Genomic DNA, 17,768 nt, shown 5'->3' with positions numbered 1-17,768 from the left:
GTTTATTAGCTGTAGGGGAGCAGTCTCTTTTTACATCTGTTTTGATGATGGACACTTATCTCAGGATATTACTCAGACACCTGATTAGCCATTCTTGAGCAACATATGCATTTCAGTGGGAAGCAGACTGTAGTAAATGATTAACGTAATACTCCTCACTAATGACTATGCTTTTAAAATTTAATGAGTCATTTTTAGCAGAAACTTTTTGAATTCTGAGAATGCTAAGTTAACATTCACTTAAAAAGATAAAACCTATTGTAATATAGTAGAGATTATTTTGCACCAAGAAATTGGATAGCTTTGGGGGTTTTTTTTCCCATCACAACATGGTACATCATACATATGCATGCTCTCTTGCTCTCTCTCATAGAATGTGCATTCCAGATTCATTCCCACCCCCAGGTTAGCCTACAGTTAGCCTGCAACAGTCTGTGGGAAGACTGCTAGTGCATTAGCAACAGAAATTGCCGCTCAGATATATTCTATTGCAGTGTAAATACTGTTTAAAAATTGCAGGCCTTGGTCATGTGGGATAAAGAAATAATTCTTTTGCAGTACTTCAGCCACTGGTAAGATCTTGTTACAGTTTGTTTGTGACATCAAGTTGACTAACCCAAATTGCTAGTACTTCATTTCTAAGTGTAGTACTTTCTGTTTGAGAGAATTGTTTACACTTTTGTTGGCAAAGTAGTTCAAATTCAACCCTAAATTGCGACTCTATGAAAGCAGAGCATGTTTTAAGTGATTAAATGTCACATTTGCTAGAGTTTCTGCCATTTACTCTCAGAGATGCTGGAGACGTAGCAAGGGAGCACTTCAGCCATCAGCTTGCATTTGAGATGCACACATCCTTCCTTGGTCATGAGGCTCTGGAAGATGTTGGTTGAGATTTGTCACTGCAAAGGTATACTGCCTCTCTGGAGCATATGTATGTGCCATACTTAAGAAGCCATCTTGTATTGTCTAAAGATCTAGATCCCCTGGACTTTTAGTACAGTACAGAAACGGCTGGGAGAAGCGGGCTGATTTATAGTTGACCAAGTATCTTTAGCGATCTGCAAGCTGCCTTCATTGTTGTTTCTGAGCCACAGTAGAAAGAATGGGGAATTATTGTCCAGTACCTCATTTCCTACCTTGTTGGTCAGTCTCAGAAGGTTACGTTGGTATTTGCCTTCTCTAATGGGAGAGTACTCTGCATGTGAACAAGACGGTGAAGACAGTCAGAGAAAAGACAGAGATAATACTGTCTTTGGCATGCAGTTTTGTCTCTGTTGCAGTGCACCCAAGGGAGAAACTGTTTGCTTTACTGTGAGTGGGGGAGATCAAGTCATGGGAGGGAGCTTGCTGAATAAGAATCATAGGATCAAAGTAGGGCTGGAAGGGACCTTACAGGGTCATCTAGTCCAGCCTCCTGCTCAAGGCAGAATCACTGCTAGTTTAAAGTATCCCAGCTGAGTGTCTGTCTAACTTACTCTTCCAGGGGTGGAGATTCCACAGATTCTCTTGAGTAGCCTGTTCCAGTGTTTGACCATCTTGATAGTTAGAAAGTTCCTCCTAATGTCCAACCATGTCCAACCTATTTTTTTTTCTGGTGCAGCTAGAGTCCATTGTTCCCAGTCGTATCCCCTACCAACATAGAACAGTTTATTTCCATCCTCTCTCTAGTCACCGTTCAGGTATTTGAAGACTTCTTTTCCCTACTAAATCAGTGGCACTGAACCTTCTGGCTCCATGGGCTGGATGAGAGTGGTGCAGGGTTGGTCCTTAGGCTGGATCCTGGGGGAGGGTGATGGCACATGTGGTTATGTATTGGTGCAATGAAACAGGCTGACCTGACTCAGTGTCCCTGGATCCAGCTATGCCAGCTATGTGCTAATGTGATCTGGCATGCAGGGGTCCATTATACAGCCCACAGGGCTCCTTATGGGTCCAGAAATTTGGCAGTGGGGGAACAGAAGTTAACACTACCACTGTTCCCACACCACCACATTTCTAGATCATTAGAGTGCCCCACAGGCTAGATCTGATCATCTGGCCCACGGTTGAGCACTCTGAACTAAATAACCCTATTTCTTTCATCCTATCCTTGTTAATCATGTTAGTTTCTCCTGGACTCTTTCCAGTCTCTCTACATCCTCCTTGAAGTGTGGGGCCCAAAACTGGGCACAGCACTCAAGGCGAGGCCTACTAATGCTGAATAGAGTGGAAGAATTGCATCTCTTGTTTGCAAGTGACACTCCTATTAATACAACCCAGGGTGCTTTGTGCTTTTTTCCAACAAGATCACACAGTGGCTCATATCCACTGTAACCCTCAGGTCCTTCTCTGCAGTACTGCAACCTAGCCAGTCTGTATTTGTACATGTAATTATTTTATCCCAAGTGCAGGACTTTGCACTTGTCCTTGCTGAATTTAATCTGGTTGATTGCAGACCACTTCTCTAGCCTCACAACATCATGGTGTTATCTACAAATTTGCTAACTGTGCTTTCAATCCCATCATCCAAAAAATTAATGAAGATATAAATATTGGACCAAAGCAGAACCCTGGTGAACTCCACTAGATGCCTCCTTCCAACTAGAAGTTGAGCCATTGATGACTATTTGTTGAGCATGATGATCCAGCTGTTGATATAGCCATGTTACAGTACATTCATCTGGTCTGTATTTCCTTAGCTTGTTAATAAGAATCTCTTGGGAGATAGTGTCCAAAGCCTTGCTAAAGTCAAAGTACACCAAATCAACTCTTCCCCCTCCTCCCCTCCACTCCCCTCCCTGCATCTACGGACCCCATCACCTTTTCATAGAAGGAAATCAGGTTGGTCAAGCATGGTGAATTCATGCTGGCTGTTCCTGATCACCTTGTTCTCCTCTAGGTGCTTCACAATAGATTCCTTGAGGACCTGCTTCATGATCTTTCCAGGTATTGAGGTAAGGCTGACTGATCTGGAATTCCCAGGATCCTCCTTCTTCCTTTTCTTAAAGATGGGCACTATATTTCCCTTTTCCAGAATGGGGAGCTCATCTGACCTCCACAGATTTTCTCAAAGAGGATAACCTTAGTACTGTAGGGTGCATCCCATCCAGCCCTGCTGACTTGAAAGCATCTAGCTTCTCTAACATGTTTTTCTGTTAATCTAGACTGTTTGTCTTCTTTCCTGTCTTTTGCTGCCAACTGCACTCGTCATCCAGTAGCCACACCTATTTGTGAAGACTGAAGTAAAAAAGACATTAAATACTTCAGCCTTATCTGTATCATCTATTTTAAAGGAGGGCTTTAAACTAGGTTCCATAGAGGATGGTGATGAAAATCCTCCAAAAACAGAGCCCACAGTCCAGAGGATAAAGGATTCAAAGAAGTACCTTAACTCCAAGAGAGGGCCACAGAGCTACAGGACTGCAACAAGGGGTGCAAAAAGGAAGTGAGTAGGTCTAAGTGCAAAATGGATCTGATGCGTGTATACAAATGTGAGAAATATGGGGAATAAACAAGATGAGCTGAAAACTGCAGCCTGTAAAAATAACTATGATCTGATGAGCCTCACAGAGACCTTGTAGAACAGCTCTTATGACTGGAATATCAACACTAAAGGTTACACTCTCAGAAAGACAGTATTGGAAGAAAAGGTGGTGGATGTCACTGTGTATGTCAGAGCACATACACTTGTTCTCTGGTTCAAGAGGAAGAGGGCAGCAAGGCAGAATGCATTTGAGTTGAGATGAAAGGTGAAAGATGTGGCACCAAAATAATGCTGAGGATTTAATATAAACCACCAAATCAGGAAAGGAGGTAGATGAGGCACTCTTCAAGCAGGTGACAAATCTATCGAAAAGCTATGGGATAGAACTGATGAGAGATTTTAATTTTCCAGACATCTGCTGAAAGAACAGTGCAGTCAGACATAAAATATCAAGCCAATTCCCAACTTTTGTGGGCCACAACTTCTTGTTCTAGAAGGTAGAGGGTACAACTAGGGGATCATTTCTCTTGTATCTTGTTTGGACAAACAGGGAAGAACTGGTGGAGGATGGGAAGATGATGGGCAGCTTGGGAGGAAGTGATCACAATATGATATAATTCTAGATCTTGAAACAGATAGAGCATGAGGTCAGCAAAATTAGGATGCTAGACTTCATAAAAGGCAGATTTCATCTGACTCCAGGAGTTAATAAGCATGGTGTCATGGGAGGATAGATTGAAGAATAATGGCACCTAGGAGGGCTGAAAGCTTCTAAAGGGCACCATATTGGAAGCCCAATGAGAAACTGTCCCAACACAATTGAAGCACAAGAATAATGGTGAGAGACCAATATGGCTGCACAAGGAGCTTCTAAAATGCCTCAAATACAAAAAGAAAGCATTCAAGCAATGGAAAAATGGGCAGGTCAGCAAGGAAGTGTACCAGGAAATGGTAACAACCTACAGGGACAGAATCAGGAAGGCAAAGATAAAGAATGAGCTGCAGCTAGTAACAAAAGTTAAAGACAAGAAGAGGTTCTCTAAGTTATGTTGGCCAGAAAAGAGGAACCAAGGAAGCTGTAGGTCTGTTGTTAAAAAAAACAACAACAAAAACAAAAAACAAAACCAGGGGGAACTCGTAACAGAAGATGCAAAGGAGGCAGAGCTACTCAACAGCTACTTTTCCCAGTCTTCACCCCCAAAAATACTGTATTTACTCAAATACAAAATTAGTTTTTTCTATCCAATCGGCATGGAAGGGAAGCCCCTTGTCTTACATTCACATACAAGGAAACCTCATTAAATACACTGTCTGTCTTTGAACTGCTGGTAAAAGTAGCATATGCTCAGTAATGGAAACTACCATAAAGTTGATTAAATACACAGCTAACACTGAACATGACTAAAAAGTACATGGCATGTGTGGGACAAACATGCTGATGGGAACCTACCATAAGGGTAGGTTCGTGCAACCAGTCCAAATAAGTGAAGTGGGTAGTACCCACTGCATGTAGTCCACCTCAGCACTGATTCTTTTTAAAGTCATGGTGAGCCACTATGTTGCATAATTTTTACTTCTTCACTCCCACAGCTGAGCTGTGCCTTTCTTTCCCATTTCCAATTATTCCTGTTTCTTCACCAACTTTAAATGTCTGGCAAACATCACCAAATGAGGCCCCAAACAGTTTACCCAAAAATACTTCTCATCCTCTCTCAGCTTGTCGCATATGATTAGCGTGGCCAGGCCCTCAATGAGGTAAAGCCAAATAGGTTGCCCAATGCCTCAGCTGCATATACATTTTTTTGAGGATCCCAGGACTCATGACAAAAACATCTGGTTCCAGTCGTGAGTGGGGAGCTAATTAGCTCGTGCATTTTTTTTTTTTTATTATTATTATTTTTTTTTAGGGGAGGGTATCTGGAGTAAACACACATACTGAGCTATGGGGTCACCATGGGCATTTGTACACATGCTTGTGCCACAGTGCCAGGCACTTCTAAAAGCTCCCGGCACTGCAGCACATCTATTTGTGTAAATGGCAAAATGTACATCAGCTCTGAGAAAATGGTGGCAGCATGCTTTTGAACTAAAACGCATTGAAGGTGTTTTAGTTTAAAAACTCACTGACACCATTTTCTCAGCGCTGACTGGCATTTTGCCATTTATATAAATTCATGCAGTGCAGCACCAGGTGTGTCAGCTTGCATGCAGAGCAGACTAGATTAATCGAGTCTTCTCCAATGCACTGGATTTCCGGCGTGTCGGAGCAGACAAATACATAAATGCCCTAAGGCTTGAAATGCTGTTGACTGTGGTGGGGCCCAGCCCAGTGATCTGTGTGGTAAAATCATGAGCCTTTTAGCTTCAGACTAATATTATGCATAACTTGTACTCTAAGTAGATGCTAAAATGCTGCTTAAATTTGTTTATGGATTACCTATGCTAAAGTTTGCAACAGTTTCAAAAAAGGTAAAATGTCTCATTTCTGGGTGTAACTCTGTGGGTACTATATGCAAATTGTTACAGCTGTGTATTTCAAGGTAATTTTTTCAAGATTTCTTTCTCACTTCCATGTGGCCAGGGAGAGAAGGGTCTGATAGTAAGGAGGGAGGAAGGGGCTGCAAGGGGAAGAAGTTGGAGGACGCAAATGGAGCTACCTAATCCCCCAGATTATTTTCCCCTCTGTAGTAATAGAAGGTTGACAAATTCAAGACAAGCCTCCAATAATTATAACCTGAAAAACCTGAAAACTTGTCAATTTTATAAATTTCCCATATATAGAATCTAATAATTGGCAGTCATCTTGAATAACAGACCCTGATTACAAGTAAAGCTTTGAGCAAACTAAGTAAGTATGGGTTGGATGAATGGACTGTAAGGTGGATAGAAAGCTGGCTGAATCATTAGGCTCAACGAGTAGTGATCAATGGCTCAAGGTATAATTTGCAGCTGGTTTCAAGTGGAGTGCCCCAGAATCAGGATCTTCATTGACAGTCTGGAAGATGGGATGGAGTGCACCCTCAGCAAATTTGTGAATGACACGAAGCTGGGGTGGGGGGAGTAGTAGATATGCTAGGATTCAGAGCAACCTAGAAAAATAGGAGGATTGGGCCAATAGAAAACACGTGGACAAGTTGGAGAGAGTCCAGCGGAGAGCAATGAAAATGGTTAGAGGGCTGGGGCACATGACTTCTGAGGAGAGGCTAGGAGAACTGAGTTTATTTAGTCTGTAGAAGAGAAGACAGAGAGGGATTTGATAGTAGCCTTAAGCTACCTGAAGCGAGAAGATGGTGATAGACTGTTCTCAGTGGTGGCAGATGACCAACCAAGGAGCAACACTGAAGCACTCGAACAGGTTGCCTAGAGAGGTGGTGGAATCTCCATTCTTGGGAGGTTTTTAAGGCCTGGCTCAGCAAAGCCTTGGTTGGAATGATCTACTTGGGGTTGGTCCTGCTTTGAGTAGGGGGGTTGGACTAGATGACCTCCTGAGGTCCCTCCCAACCCTAATTTTCTATTATTCTAAATATGGTATGATACAGCCAAATACCTAATGAGGATTACCTGGATGAGGAAAGGGTAAGCTGAGGGATGAGATAACAAAAGAAACTGTCAGAAAGCTTCTGATGGGACTGAATGAATTCAAGTCAGCAGGGCTACATAAACTTCATCCCAGGGTACTGAAGGAAATGGGAAAGGAGATCTTGGAGCCATTGGCAGTGATCTTCACAAAGATGGGAGACAGGCCAGATACCAGAGGACTGGAAAAGGGCCAACATAGTACCCCTCTTTTAAAAGAAAAAAGGGGGTGGGGCAAGAAGGACGACCCAGGGAGCTACAAACTGGTTAGCCTCACCTCAAAAGGTGGGAAGTTACTGGACTATTTGCAAACATCTGGAGGAGGGGCTGATCACAAGCAGCCAGCATGGATTTATGAAAAACAAACTGTGTCAAAAAAAACTTGAGATGGGCCAGGTATAGGACTGGAAAAGGGCCAAGGTACCGGAGGACTGGAAAAGGGCCACTACACCTCTCTAAAAAAAGGCAAAAGGGGAACCCGGGGAACTACAGACCAGTTAGTCTCACCTCAGTACCAGGAAGTTACTTGAACATATCCTACGGAAGGGGGGAGCAGGGGTTTGCAGTCAGCCAAGAGTGGGGGGTCTGTAGCCAGCCAGGCAATCTGGCTGGTAGTGGGGAGGCTGCAAACCCCACCCTGCCCCCTGCCAGCTGCAAACCCTGCCCCCCTGCTCCTGTGGGATGCTCTACCGCTCCACCAGTCTGAGTTCACCAGCCATGCCTGATGCTATAGATACAGTGTATCTGGACTTCAAGGCTTTTGACAAGATCCCACAAGACCTTCTTATAAATAAATTGGAGAAATGTGGGCTGGAAAAAACTAGTATAAGGTAGACAGATAATTAGCTCAATAGTCCCAACCAAAGGGTAGTTATTAATAGGTCCATGTCAGAATGGCAGGAGATTTTGAGTGGAGTTCCACAGGGCTCTGTTCTGGGCCCACTGCTGTTCAATATGTTTATTAATGATTTGGATGCTGGCATAGAAAGCTTCTTGAGCAAGTTTGAGAATGACACAAAATGGGGAAGGACTGTGAACACGGAGGATGTGAGCGCAATTCATAAGGATCTCAACAGATTGGAAAGCTGGGCTAGAGCTAACAGGATGAAGTTCAATGCAGACTAATGCAAGGTGCTACACCACAGGAAGAATCGCCCCCATTTGTTCCCTTCCGCCCCCACCACCCCTTTTCAGCCTCCCCCACAGGTATTGGGTATTTACTACAGCAGTGATTCCCAACCATTTTAGACTACAGACTGGCAAACTGCAGTTCAGAAGTGACTGGCATACTGCAGACCGGCAGCCAACCCTTTTTTATACTCAATATAAAAAAAGGTTGGCTGCCAGTCCGCAGTATACTGGTCACTTCCGGTACAGCAGCCAGCCCTCCTGAGGACCAGCAGCCAATTCTTCATGGCCTACTACTGGGTTGCAGCCTGGGGGTTGGAAACCTCTGGACTGCAGCCAAGGGTGGAAACTTTGACTGACTGGGGTAGACCAGTGCTCCTGCTAGAAGGTCTTGTCCCTCCTATCAGGGTCACACCAATTGCCATATTTGGGGATAGGAAGGAATTTTACCCCATGGTCAGCTTGGTGCGGCCTACATTGTCAATGTTTTATAGAAGCAGGACGTTGGCTGCCCTGGTTCCCCTGCTTCGCCTAGGGCAGGTTAGGGTGTTATGTCTGTTGCATCAGGTTGACAGTAATCCTATGTAGAGTTTAGATTATGGACTGTATGGGATGGTTTGGATAGGGATGATCCTACCTCGGGCAGGGGGATGGACAAGATGACCTCTAGAGGTCCCTTCCAGTTCTACTTCTCTGATTCTATGACTATGCATAAGTAGGTTGCCTTCTACATTCTGTAAGGGACTTATGGCTTCTTTGGCCTTCTTCTTACTTCTGACTTCCTCTTAATTTTATAGCCCTTTCCAGTTGCATTTCAGATCATGCCTTGGCCTTCCCTTATTTTTTTCTACGTACCTGTGTGATACTCTTCCGCAGTAATATGACCAAGCTGCCACTTCTTATAAGATCCCTTTTTGAGTTTCAAATCATCATAGAGCTTGCTGTCCAGCCAGGCTGGTCTCCTGTTTCACTTCCCATTTTTCTGATTGCATCAGGATAACTTTCTCCTGCCTCCTTAAAGTACAATCAGCTCTCCTGGACTCCTTTTCCCCTCCCAGGGGATCCTGCCTGCGAATTTCCTGACTTGACTGAAGTCTGCTTTTCTCTAGTCTGGTATCCTTATTCTGCAGCTCTTTCCTTTCTCCACTTAGGATCTTGGACTCATAAAATTATGGTCACTGTCGTCTTTAAGTCAGCAATTCTCAACCTTTTCCACCTTATGTCCTGCCAACCATTGGTCCCAAAAACCCTGATCGTACCATGATAAACAACAAGTGGGGTGGGGGGACCCCCAGTGGCTGGTCGACTAGCAAACCTGGAAGTGTCAGCGGCAACCCCAGAAGTGCTGGCGGGAAGCCCACTGCTTCTCCACATCCCATCTAGGCAGCCTTTGCATCCCACCAGTGTAGAGAGACTGATCTAAGTTACCTTCCACCTTCACATTCTCAACAAATTCCTCCCTTTTTGTAAGCAGCAAGTCAAGAGGACCTCCCCCACTAGTTGGCCTCTCAGCCATCTATATCAAAAAGTTATGCCAACAAACTCAAAGAATTTTCTGGACTGCTAGTGCACTGCTGTTTCCTTCCCAGCAGGTGTCCTGGTAACTAAAGTCCCCATGAGGACCCACTCCCACGGTTTGGAAGTTTCTGTCGTTTTAAAGAAGGCCTTGTCTACCTCTGGCTCCTGTTTTGGTGATCTATAGCAGACGCCTATTGTGACATCCCTGCTTTTCTATCTGATCTTTACCCAAAGGCATTCAACAGGCCTACCTTCCAGTTTGCACGGGACCTTAAAGCATTTGTTCGTCCTCTTTATACATAAAGCAGCAATACCGCCCTTTTTTCCCCCTGCCTGTCATTTCTAAACAGTTATATCTATCCATGACGGTACACCAGGCAAGTGGTCTATCCCACCACATCTCTAATCCCAATTATGATTCTGTCTTTGTCTAGTTCAGACCCATTTTCTTATAGCTTCCTTCAGTCCTCTGTTGCTGGAATGCTACCTGTCCTACAGAGGGATTGTATGAATCCAACTTCCAAATGGCAAGGTGTTTGAGAGCTGGTTAGGGTCCCAGCTGCTATGAAAGGAACAGGTGGTAGCTCCAGTTAAGCTGCCTTTTTTTCATCAGGTTTTCCTTTTAGTATGTTAAAACCTGGGCTTGTCTCTGCTAACTGACTTGGCTTCCATCTTGAGGGGGTTTTCCCCTCAACTCAAGACCATGGTTTTTGACCTGTAAAGCCCTGTACGTCTTGGGAATTACCTAGTTAAAGAGACCACTTCTCCCTATGAAATCCACAACAGCTGAAATCAGCTGGAATACTACTGATACTGAAAAGATGTTTCTGGTGACAGGGCACTGTTAGATCTCCAGATCCTTTTTTTTTTTTTTGGCAGGGGGTGGCAAGTGGTCCATAAAGCGTTTAAGATTGTTAAACTCCAGGGCATGCTGCAGATTAAGGATACCCAGAGGCCGAGTTTGCTGCTTTTCTTGTTTTAAAATAGTATGAATCTAAATTATAAATACAGACATATGTCAACACCATGCACAGCAATGTGAAATGACACATGTACAAACAGGGGTGGCTTAAGATTTCAGTTCTAACTAATCCTGATCCTTGTGTTTGTTAAAATTGTTCAAAAATAATCCTGAATGAAGTTTGCATTAATTTTTAAGCTGTGGAAATTAAAGTGACTTGCTTTTTTTATTTTTTTTTAATGTCCAAAAATGCATCAGATGCAATTTAAACACAGAGAAATCCTTGTACGAAATTGTTAAGGAAGCGCTGGAAATGTATAACTACATTGTGAATCTAAAAATAAGCGCTTAGAATACTTATACGTATGGGGTCTAGGTTAGTAATATTAAAAAAAAAAAAAAAAAAAATCTCATGAAATTATGCAAAAGTAGCTGTATTTCATTGGCCTTGTTAACATACCTTAAGCCAGTCCACTTGTAAGCACTATCCAAAGAGATGCGGGGGAGATTTCCTAAAACTCATCCTTGCTGCCATACTTACCATAAAATGTAGACTGACTTTGTATTATATTGCAAACAAATTGTGTTTGCTTTCAACAAAACAAATTGGGAGCTTGGTGACATAAAGTATAAAGCTGTGTATAGTGGGTCATTAATGTTTTAAGGAATGTTCTCTCAGCAACGTCTTTGAAGAAATGCATAGGATGAGCTTTTTTCAGAATAAACAGACCAGCCATAATGAAAATTTGATTTAAATAATGCTGTGAATGAGAGAAGTGCCCAATTTTGTTTTTTAGGAAAGACTACTCGATTAGAAGCATTGCCTCCTGAGTCAAGAGGGAAATGAGACACATCATACTACTCTTTAATTAACCCATCTGTAACCTAGACTATGATAGTTACAAAAACTTATAGCAGGCTCACTCTACATGCAAGCTGTCTCTGACTGCTTAAAAACCAGAGCTTATCAGATATTTGAGGTTAGAAGTCCCTTATTTGAAGCAAACAAAAATTGCAATACACTGCATTTCATAGTATTTTAAGTGTACTATACTTGTTCCTTTATTTCTTGTTTGTGCATTTGAGAGTTTGACAAAAAATACTTGAGCTTGGAGGGCAAAAATGTGGAGGAAATTTTCTTTGCTTTAGACTATTAGAAAATTTTCAGTGCTTCTCCACTATCCTGATAATTTTTTATGACTCCCTGCTCCCTTTCAGGGTCATAAAATCCTCTTATAGTCTATATACTTGATACAAAGAGGAGGTTTTTCAGGTAAAACCAGTAAATCCAAACTCTGCCATTGACAGGGCAACCTTGCATCCTGTTGAAGAGGCATAACCTCAGGTGACTGGCAGATTACTTTGGCAGAGAGGTTCCTTTTCACTGTTGCAGAGCAGACCCACTTGTCCTGTTGTTGGCTGTGATTGATATCCTTCAGAGGCAATGTATTTTCTCTGATGCTTCGTGGCACCTTCATCAGCACAACTTCAGGCACAGCATAGCTTTTCTGATCTATACATCTACTGCATAAATGAAAAAGCTGACCAAATTATGAAAGGCTTGTGAATGTGCTGTATCACGGTTATACAAAAAGCTGTAGTCTAGATGTTGGTAACTACTGGTACCCTTCATGAATTTTGCTGGCAAGATAAATAATCTTATTGTGAAGTTGCAAGTATTGAGAATACATCGCGATATTGTTTCATTATTGTAAGAATACTTTGTGCCATATATAACGGTGCAAATTTATTGGGCCTAAAAAAGGTTCGGGACTTGAGGCAAAATGTGGGCTAGAAAGACATTGGCCATACCTCTAGAAAATAAGCTACCAGTTTGATTTTGATTTGGGTGACAACATAGGGGGGAAAAAAGGGGGAAAAAAAACCCTATATGTAAAGAAAAGTTGACCATACATGTAAGTAGCCTGTGACCAATTTAAAATAGGCCTGATAGGAAAATCAGGTAAGAATTTCATTGCATTTCTCTCTAACCTGGAGGAGACCCATTACCAGATCTTCTGCAACCTGGCCTAGTGCTCCACTTGCATGAACTGTACCTGACGTTGTCTGACTGCATCAGTGGAAATTATACCTTAAAGCAACGCAGTCTGTTAATTTTGCCATTCAGAAGTAGTTTTAGCATGAACCTTCCTCTTTCTGTAACATACATTTCAACAAACAATATACCAAGTGAATAGAAATTGGGGTTATTTAATATAGCACTGGTAGGCTATAGCATATTTTTCACATGTGCACCAGCAACTCTTGTTGGGCACTGATCCACCTGCCTTGTTCAAGGATTTATGAGAAACTTTATAATGCCGTCTACTGCTGTGTGCAGGTGTGTGCAAAAGCAATGGGTGGCTAAATATAACCTGGTTTGTTTTGCAGTAATATATGGATGTATGAGCTAACTCCTGTATTTTTTTTTTGTCTCCTTCCCCCTCTCTCTTCAAACTAGAATGCTACAGACAGCTCATCTAATTCTTCTCAAAAGAGGGAACAGCCTGTACGGACATTAGCCTCCCCTACATCCTGCGAGCATCGTAGAATTCGCACTCGCGGTCACATCCATGACCCGTATAGCTCTGACCACTACCACCTAGAACAAGTGAGGTTCTTTAATTGCTGGCTAAAGGGATTGTTAGATAATATGTCAAAAAGAGAAGGGGGGAGTTCCCCCATTAATTTTTTTTTAAGTTTTCCATTAAACTCTTTAGAGTTAAAGGTTCACTTCTAGAGTCTGCAACAGAATATTGCAGCACTGTGCTAGTAAACAGGCTTTCAGCGTAAGGTGCATAATTTCTCATGTGCTCTTGGACACATGGGTATGGTAAGTAGGGAGTGTACCTGGTCTTTCCTTGCAGGTAGATTGAATAGAGTCCGGAAACTACTTTCTTTCGTGGCGTAGTCACAGCCCTTACCAGGAAGGGGAGTATACTACAAAGTAAAACTGGCTTCATAAGCTACATCATCAAAACTTAGTGAAACACAAAAAAGTAGAAACATGTATTATTTTCAGCATAGGATTATAAGAAAGTAAAGCTACAAATGACCTCCCAAGGTCATCTAGTTCAGTCCTCTGTTCAAGACAGGTTCATCCCTGACTAAATAAACCATCCCAGCCAAGTGTCTATCTGACCTGCTTTTAAAAGATTCCAAGGATAGAGTTGCCAGTTTCTCTAGGTAGCCTGTTCCAATTCTTGACCTCCCCATAGTCAGAAAGTTCACCCTAATCTTCAGCCTGGGTGATGTCCCCAAATGACATTGGGGAAAAAAATGTTGAAGATACTTTGGGTTGTTTTTCTGGGGAGATGTTGTGGGGTTTTTTTGTTTTGTTTTTTTTAAAGCTTTTTTTTTTTTTGAATGTAAGAGAGATGTTCTGGTTATATTTGATGAAAAATGTTGAACATTGCTGCTAATTATTGATAGAAAAATAACTGTTTTGCTGTGTTTCTCCTAGCAGTCAATATCAAGATCCTATCGACATGTCAGCTTTCCAGATGATGATGAGGAGATTGTACGCATTAATCCTCGAGAAAAGATTTGGATGACTGGTTATGAGGACTATCGCCATGCTCCAACACGAGGGAAGAACTTTGATACAGATGACGTGGACTCGTACGTACGTTTTGCCAAAAGTGATGCCTCAAAACATGAATACACTTACCCTTACGTGGACAACTCAGAATTTGACCTGGGTGAAGACATAAAGAGTACTGTGATAAAGACTCAACCGGTAAAAGTCAAATCACGACGGAAGGAAGATGGGGAGAGGTCACGATGCATATACTGCAGGGACATGTTCAATCACGAGGAAAACAGACGGGGTCAGTGTCAAGATGCTCCCGACCGTGGCAGAAGCTGCATCCGTCGTGTCAGCTGTATGTGGTGTGCAGACAGTATGCTCTATCACTGTATGTCTGATCCTGAAGGAGACTATACAGACCCTTGTTCATGTGACACCAGTGATGATATGTTTTGCCTCCGGTGGATGGCCCTTATCGCCTTGTCCTTCATTGCCCCATGTATGTGCTGTTACTTTCCTCTTCAGGCTTGTTATCACTGTGGGGTTATGTGCAGTTGCTGTGGTGGGAAACACAAAGCAGCTGGATGACTACAGACAAGTTGAAAATATGTTATGTTTTTCCTGTAGTTAAGGAGCACATTGGTTTGGAGCATTCAAATTGTTTTTGTTTTTTGAGGGCTTTTTTTGATGCAGCCAGTGTGCCGAACAGTTCAGAAAACAGTTGGATTGCTTACCTTTGGTCTTCAGGGGCCACTGTGCATTGATTGCTCCAGTGTTCTAACAAACTAACCTACAGCATAGACTCTTGTAATATTAATCTGTAATCAAACAGACTGTCTTGTACATGTTTATATTTTTTCAGTTAAAAGGCTTTTGAGATGTTGAACTGTTAATGGTGGTGGATTAGAGAACATCTCTAGGTTGAATCTGTCTTGCCTCTGCTTGTCTTGAGCAGTACCATTGATACCTAGCAAGTTTGGGCACTTTCAGAAATAGTGTAATGGAATAAATCCCGTTCAGAAGATGTTTTAACCTGCAAGTCAGCTATTGTTGTATAGAAGGTGTGCTAGTAACAAACTTGTACCACAATACAGTATTGCTGTCACTGTTTTTAAAGCCAAAATAGCCATGTAAGCTGCAATTTCTCTTTAGAGTCCATCATCATTTCTTTTGGCAAACATCTTAAATTATTTCTGATGTTACATTTAAATGTAACTGAAATTAAGGCTCATTTCCCGTATATACTTAGCCATCAAGAATCTGAGTCTTCTCCAAACTGCATTAATTTCAGACCAATACTTGAAATTAAATTTACATTAGACTTTTTTTCCTCTAAATAACTTTGAAAATAAAACTTTAGTTTTGGAATTCTATCCAGTGGAAGGGAACACTTCATTATCGTGTAATGTTGGGGTTATTTTATTTGAGAATAAAACACTAAGATTCCAGTTTAGTAAGATTATGCTAATTGTTGTTATGTAAGGAATTACTGACTAGATAGCCGTTGCTACTACAATAGTGGTAGTATAATCCATAGTGATTTGGGGAAACACAGAATAGGTTGTGGATTATACAGAAAAAAAAAATTAAATATTTGTTCTGTATAATGCATGAGCATGAGAACTTTATATTCACAAAGGGATCCACATGTTAAAATAATTCTTAGTAAAATGTATTTAAAAATCAAAATTCTAACTGGAACGGCCATTCACATTTTCAAAGGCCCTGATCCTCCAGTCACTTATGCATATGCCAACTTTATGCATGTGAGTAGTTCCAGTGACTTCAATAGCACTTACACGCATGTAAAATTAAGCACATGAATAAGTCTTTGTGGGATCAGGGTCAAAGTGTCTCCTATTCACAGCCCATCTCATCCCACCCAGCTTTATCAAGTGAATGTGTGTGGTTATATAATGTGTACATCAGGAAAAGAACTCTTTAATTGTTTTTTGGTTTTCTTAAATATCATGTCTTCTGTACAAGGCTTGTAATTAGCTGGAAAGAGTATTTTTCTAATATATTACAAGGAATAGCCAAATAATTTTTATTAAAAAATGATTTAGAGCAGTTAGCTATAACTAGCATAGTACAATCCGAATATTTTGAGGCAGCTAGGGATTGGCTTGTCAAAGCTGGCACTGCTGTTCCTGCCATAATTTCTTTCTGCAGTAAATTGCCAGTGAGTGCATGCCCTTTCCCTCCCTCTTATTGCACATTGACATCAGTCTTAAAAGAGAATTTTTTTTCTTTTTTCTTTTACCAAATAGAAGTAAATGCTTGCCACTCTTGTTGGAATGGCCCTGCAGTTCCCCTGAGTTAATCACAGCTTTTAGTAAACCATCAGTTAAGTATGCAATGTGCTTATATACTATAGAGTTCAGTAGAGTTTAATTTGTAGCAGTTGCTGGTTGTAGGATGGAAAACATGAATGATGATGGAAAGGGATGGAGTTTAGTTCTTGGTAATGTGTCTGGGTTCACTGAACAAAATACAAATACTTTGTGCCTGATAGCAAAAGACAAATCTTTCCATGGTGTCTAGTTAATCAAGCCAGACTCAAAAGATGTGATGAAACAACCTTTTTTTGCAAGTTGTTTCATGTAAGCAAACATCTGTAAGGTCTTGCCTCTACAAAGCACAACACTACGAAGAGATCTTACAGTTTTTTGTCAAGTCTCTAAGTGCCCCTATTTATTTTACTAAAGTAGACATACTCCAAGCCTTTATGTATGTCCTCTTTTTAAAATATTTTCTTACCCACACCTCTTGTTTTTTTTGTAATACTTGTAGACCTTCCACGCATGTTCTTTGGTTTGTGAAGGCAGTGGCGCAAGGGCACAATGATAGAAATGGTTGGGGGTTTTTTTGTAAATATTTCTCAATTATCTCCACACTGCAGCTGAACAGTGTGTAGTGTTTTCCCAGTCAGCTTTGCAATACTGACATCAATCATTTGAGAGAAATTATTCAGATTTTATTTTTATATCTGTGGTAACAAAACATTAACCAAAAGTTTTTTGGGGGATTTTTTTCTTCCTGTTGTGAAAAGATTTTTTTTTTTTTCCAAGCTATTGCTCACATTAACAAATTAAAGTGCCTGAAGCCTCCATCATTATGTATCTATATACTAAAAGTTAAAACCCTGTTGTATTGATTTTTTTTATAAGCCTTTTTACCTCTGTGTAAAAAATATATATACAAGTGTATGATGTACATTTTAGTTCTTAACTTCTTTTTTATTGTTTCTAATATGTATGATCAGTGTAGCTATTGCTTTAAAATGTACCATGTAAATATAAATACATCATATCAGAAAGATGCTGCTTATGTTGCTTGCAAATCTGGAGACCAGAAAGAGTTGGTAAGAATATTGTGGGTAGGTAGAGGGGACACAAGGGGGATCAGAAATTTAAATTTTAATTTTTTTAACACCATTTAGTATGCATTTTGAGTATCATTCAGCCTAATTCTGTTTCTAGTACAGTCACTGGGCATTCCTCCTTTGGTAGTTATACCTGAGTTATTCTCTTCTTTCAAGCAGAGAGGTGCTTTTCTTCTCTCAGCAAGCCCAGTGATCTGACTACCCTCTG

At 41.3% G+C, this 17,768-nt stretch overlaps 1 protein-coding gene across 3 annotated transcripts in view; it reads left to right on the top strand.

Annotated features, from left to right (window-relative positions):
• Positions 1-17,494, top strand: part of SPRED2 (sprouty related EVH1 domain containing 2) — a 79,055-nt gene extending 61,561 nt beyond the window's left edge. For 2 of the 3 annotated variants that reach the window (XM_025201443.1, XM_014518904.2), the window contains 2 exons: positions 13,108-13,257; positions 14,110-17,494. In XM_025201443.1, coding sequence (XP_025057228.1) covers positions 13,108-13,257; positions 14,110-14,763 — 804 coding nt within the window. In that variant the 3' untranslated portion in view covers positions 14,764-17,494. The remainder of the gene's footprint in view (positions 1-13,107; positions 13,258-14,109) is intronic. The other variant, XM_014518905.2, reaches the window with a different exon arrangement.
• The last annotated feature ends 274 nt before the right edge of the window (positions 17,495-17,768 follow it).

The sequence above is a fragment of the Alligator sinensis genome, unplaced genomic scaffold, assembly GCF_000455745.1.
Source record: "Alligator sinensis unplaced genomic scaffold, ASM45574v1 scaffold939_1, whole genome shotgun sequence".
NCBI lineage: Eukaryota > Metazoa > Chordata > Crocodylia > Alligatoridae > Alligator > Alligator sinensis.
This window is presented reverse-complemented; position numbering and strand designations above follow the sequence as displayed.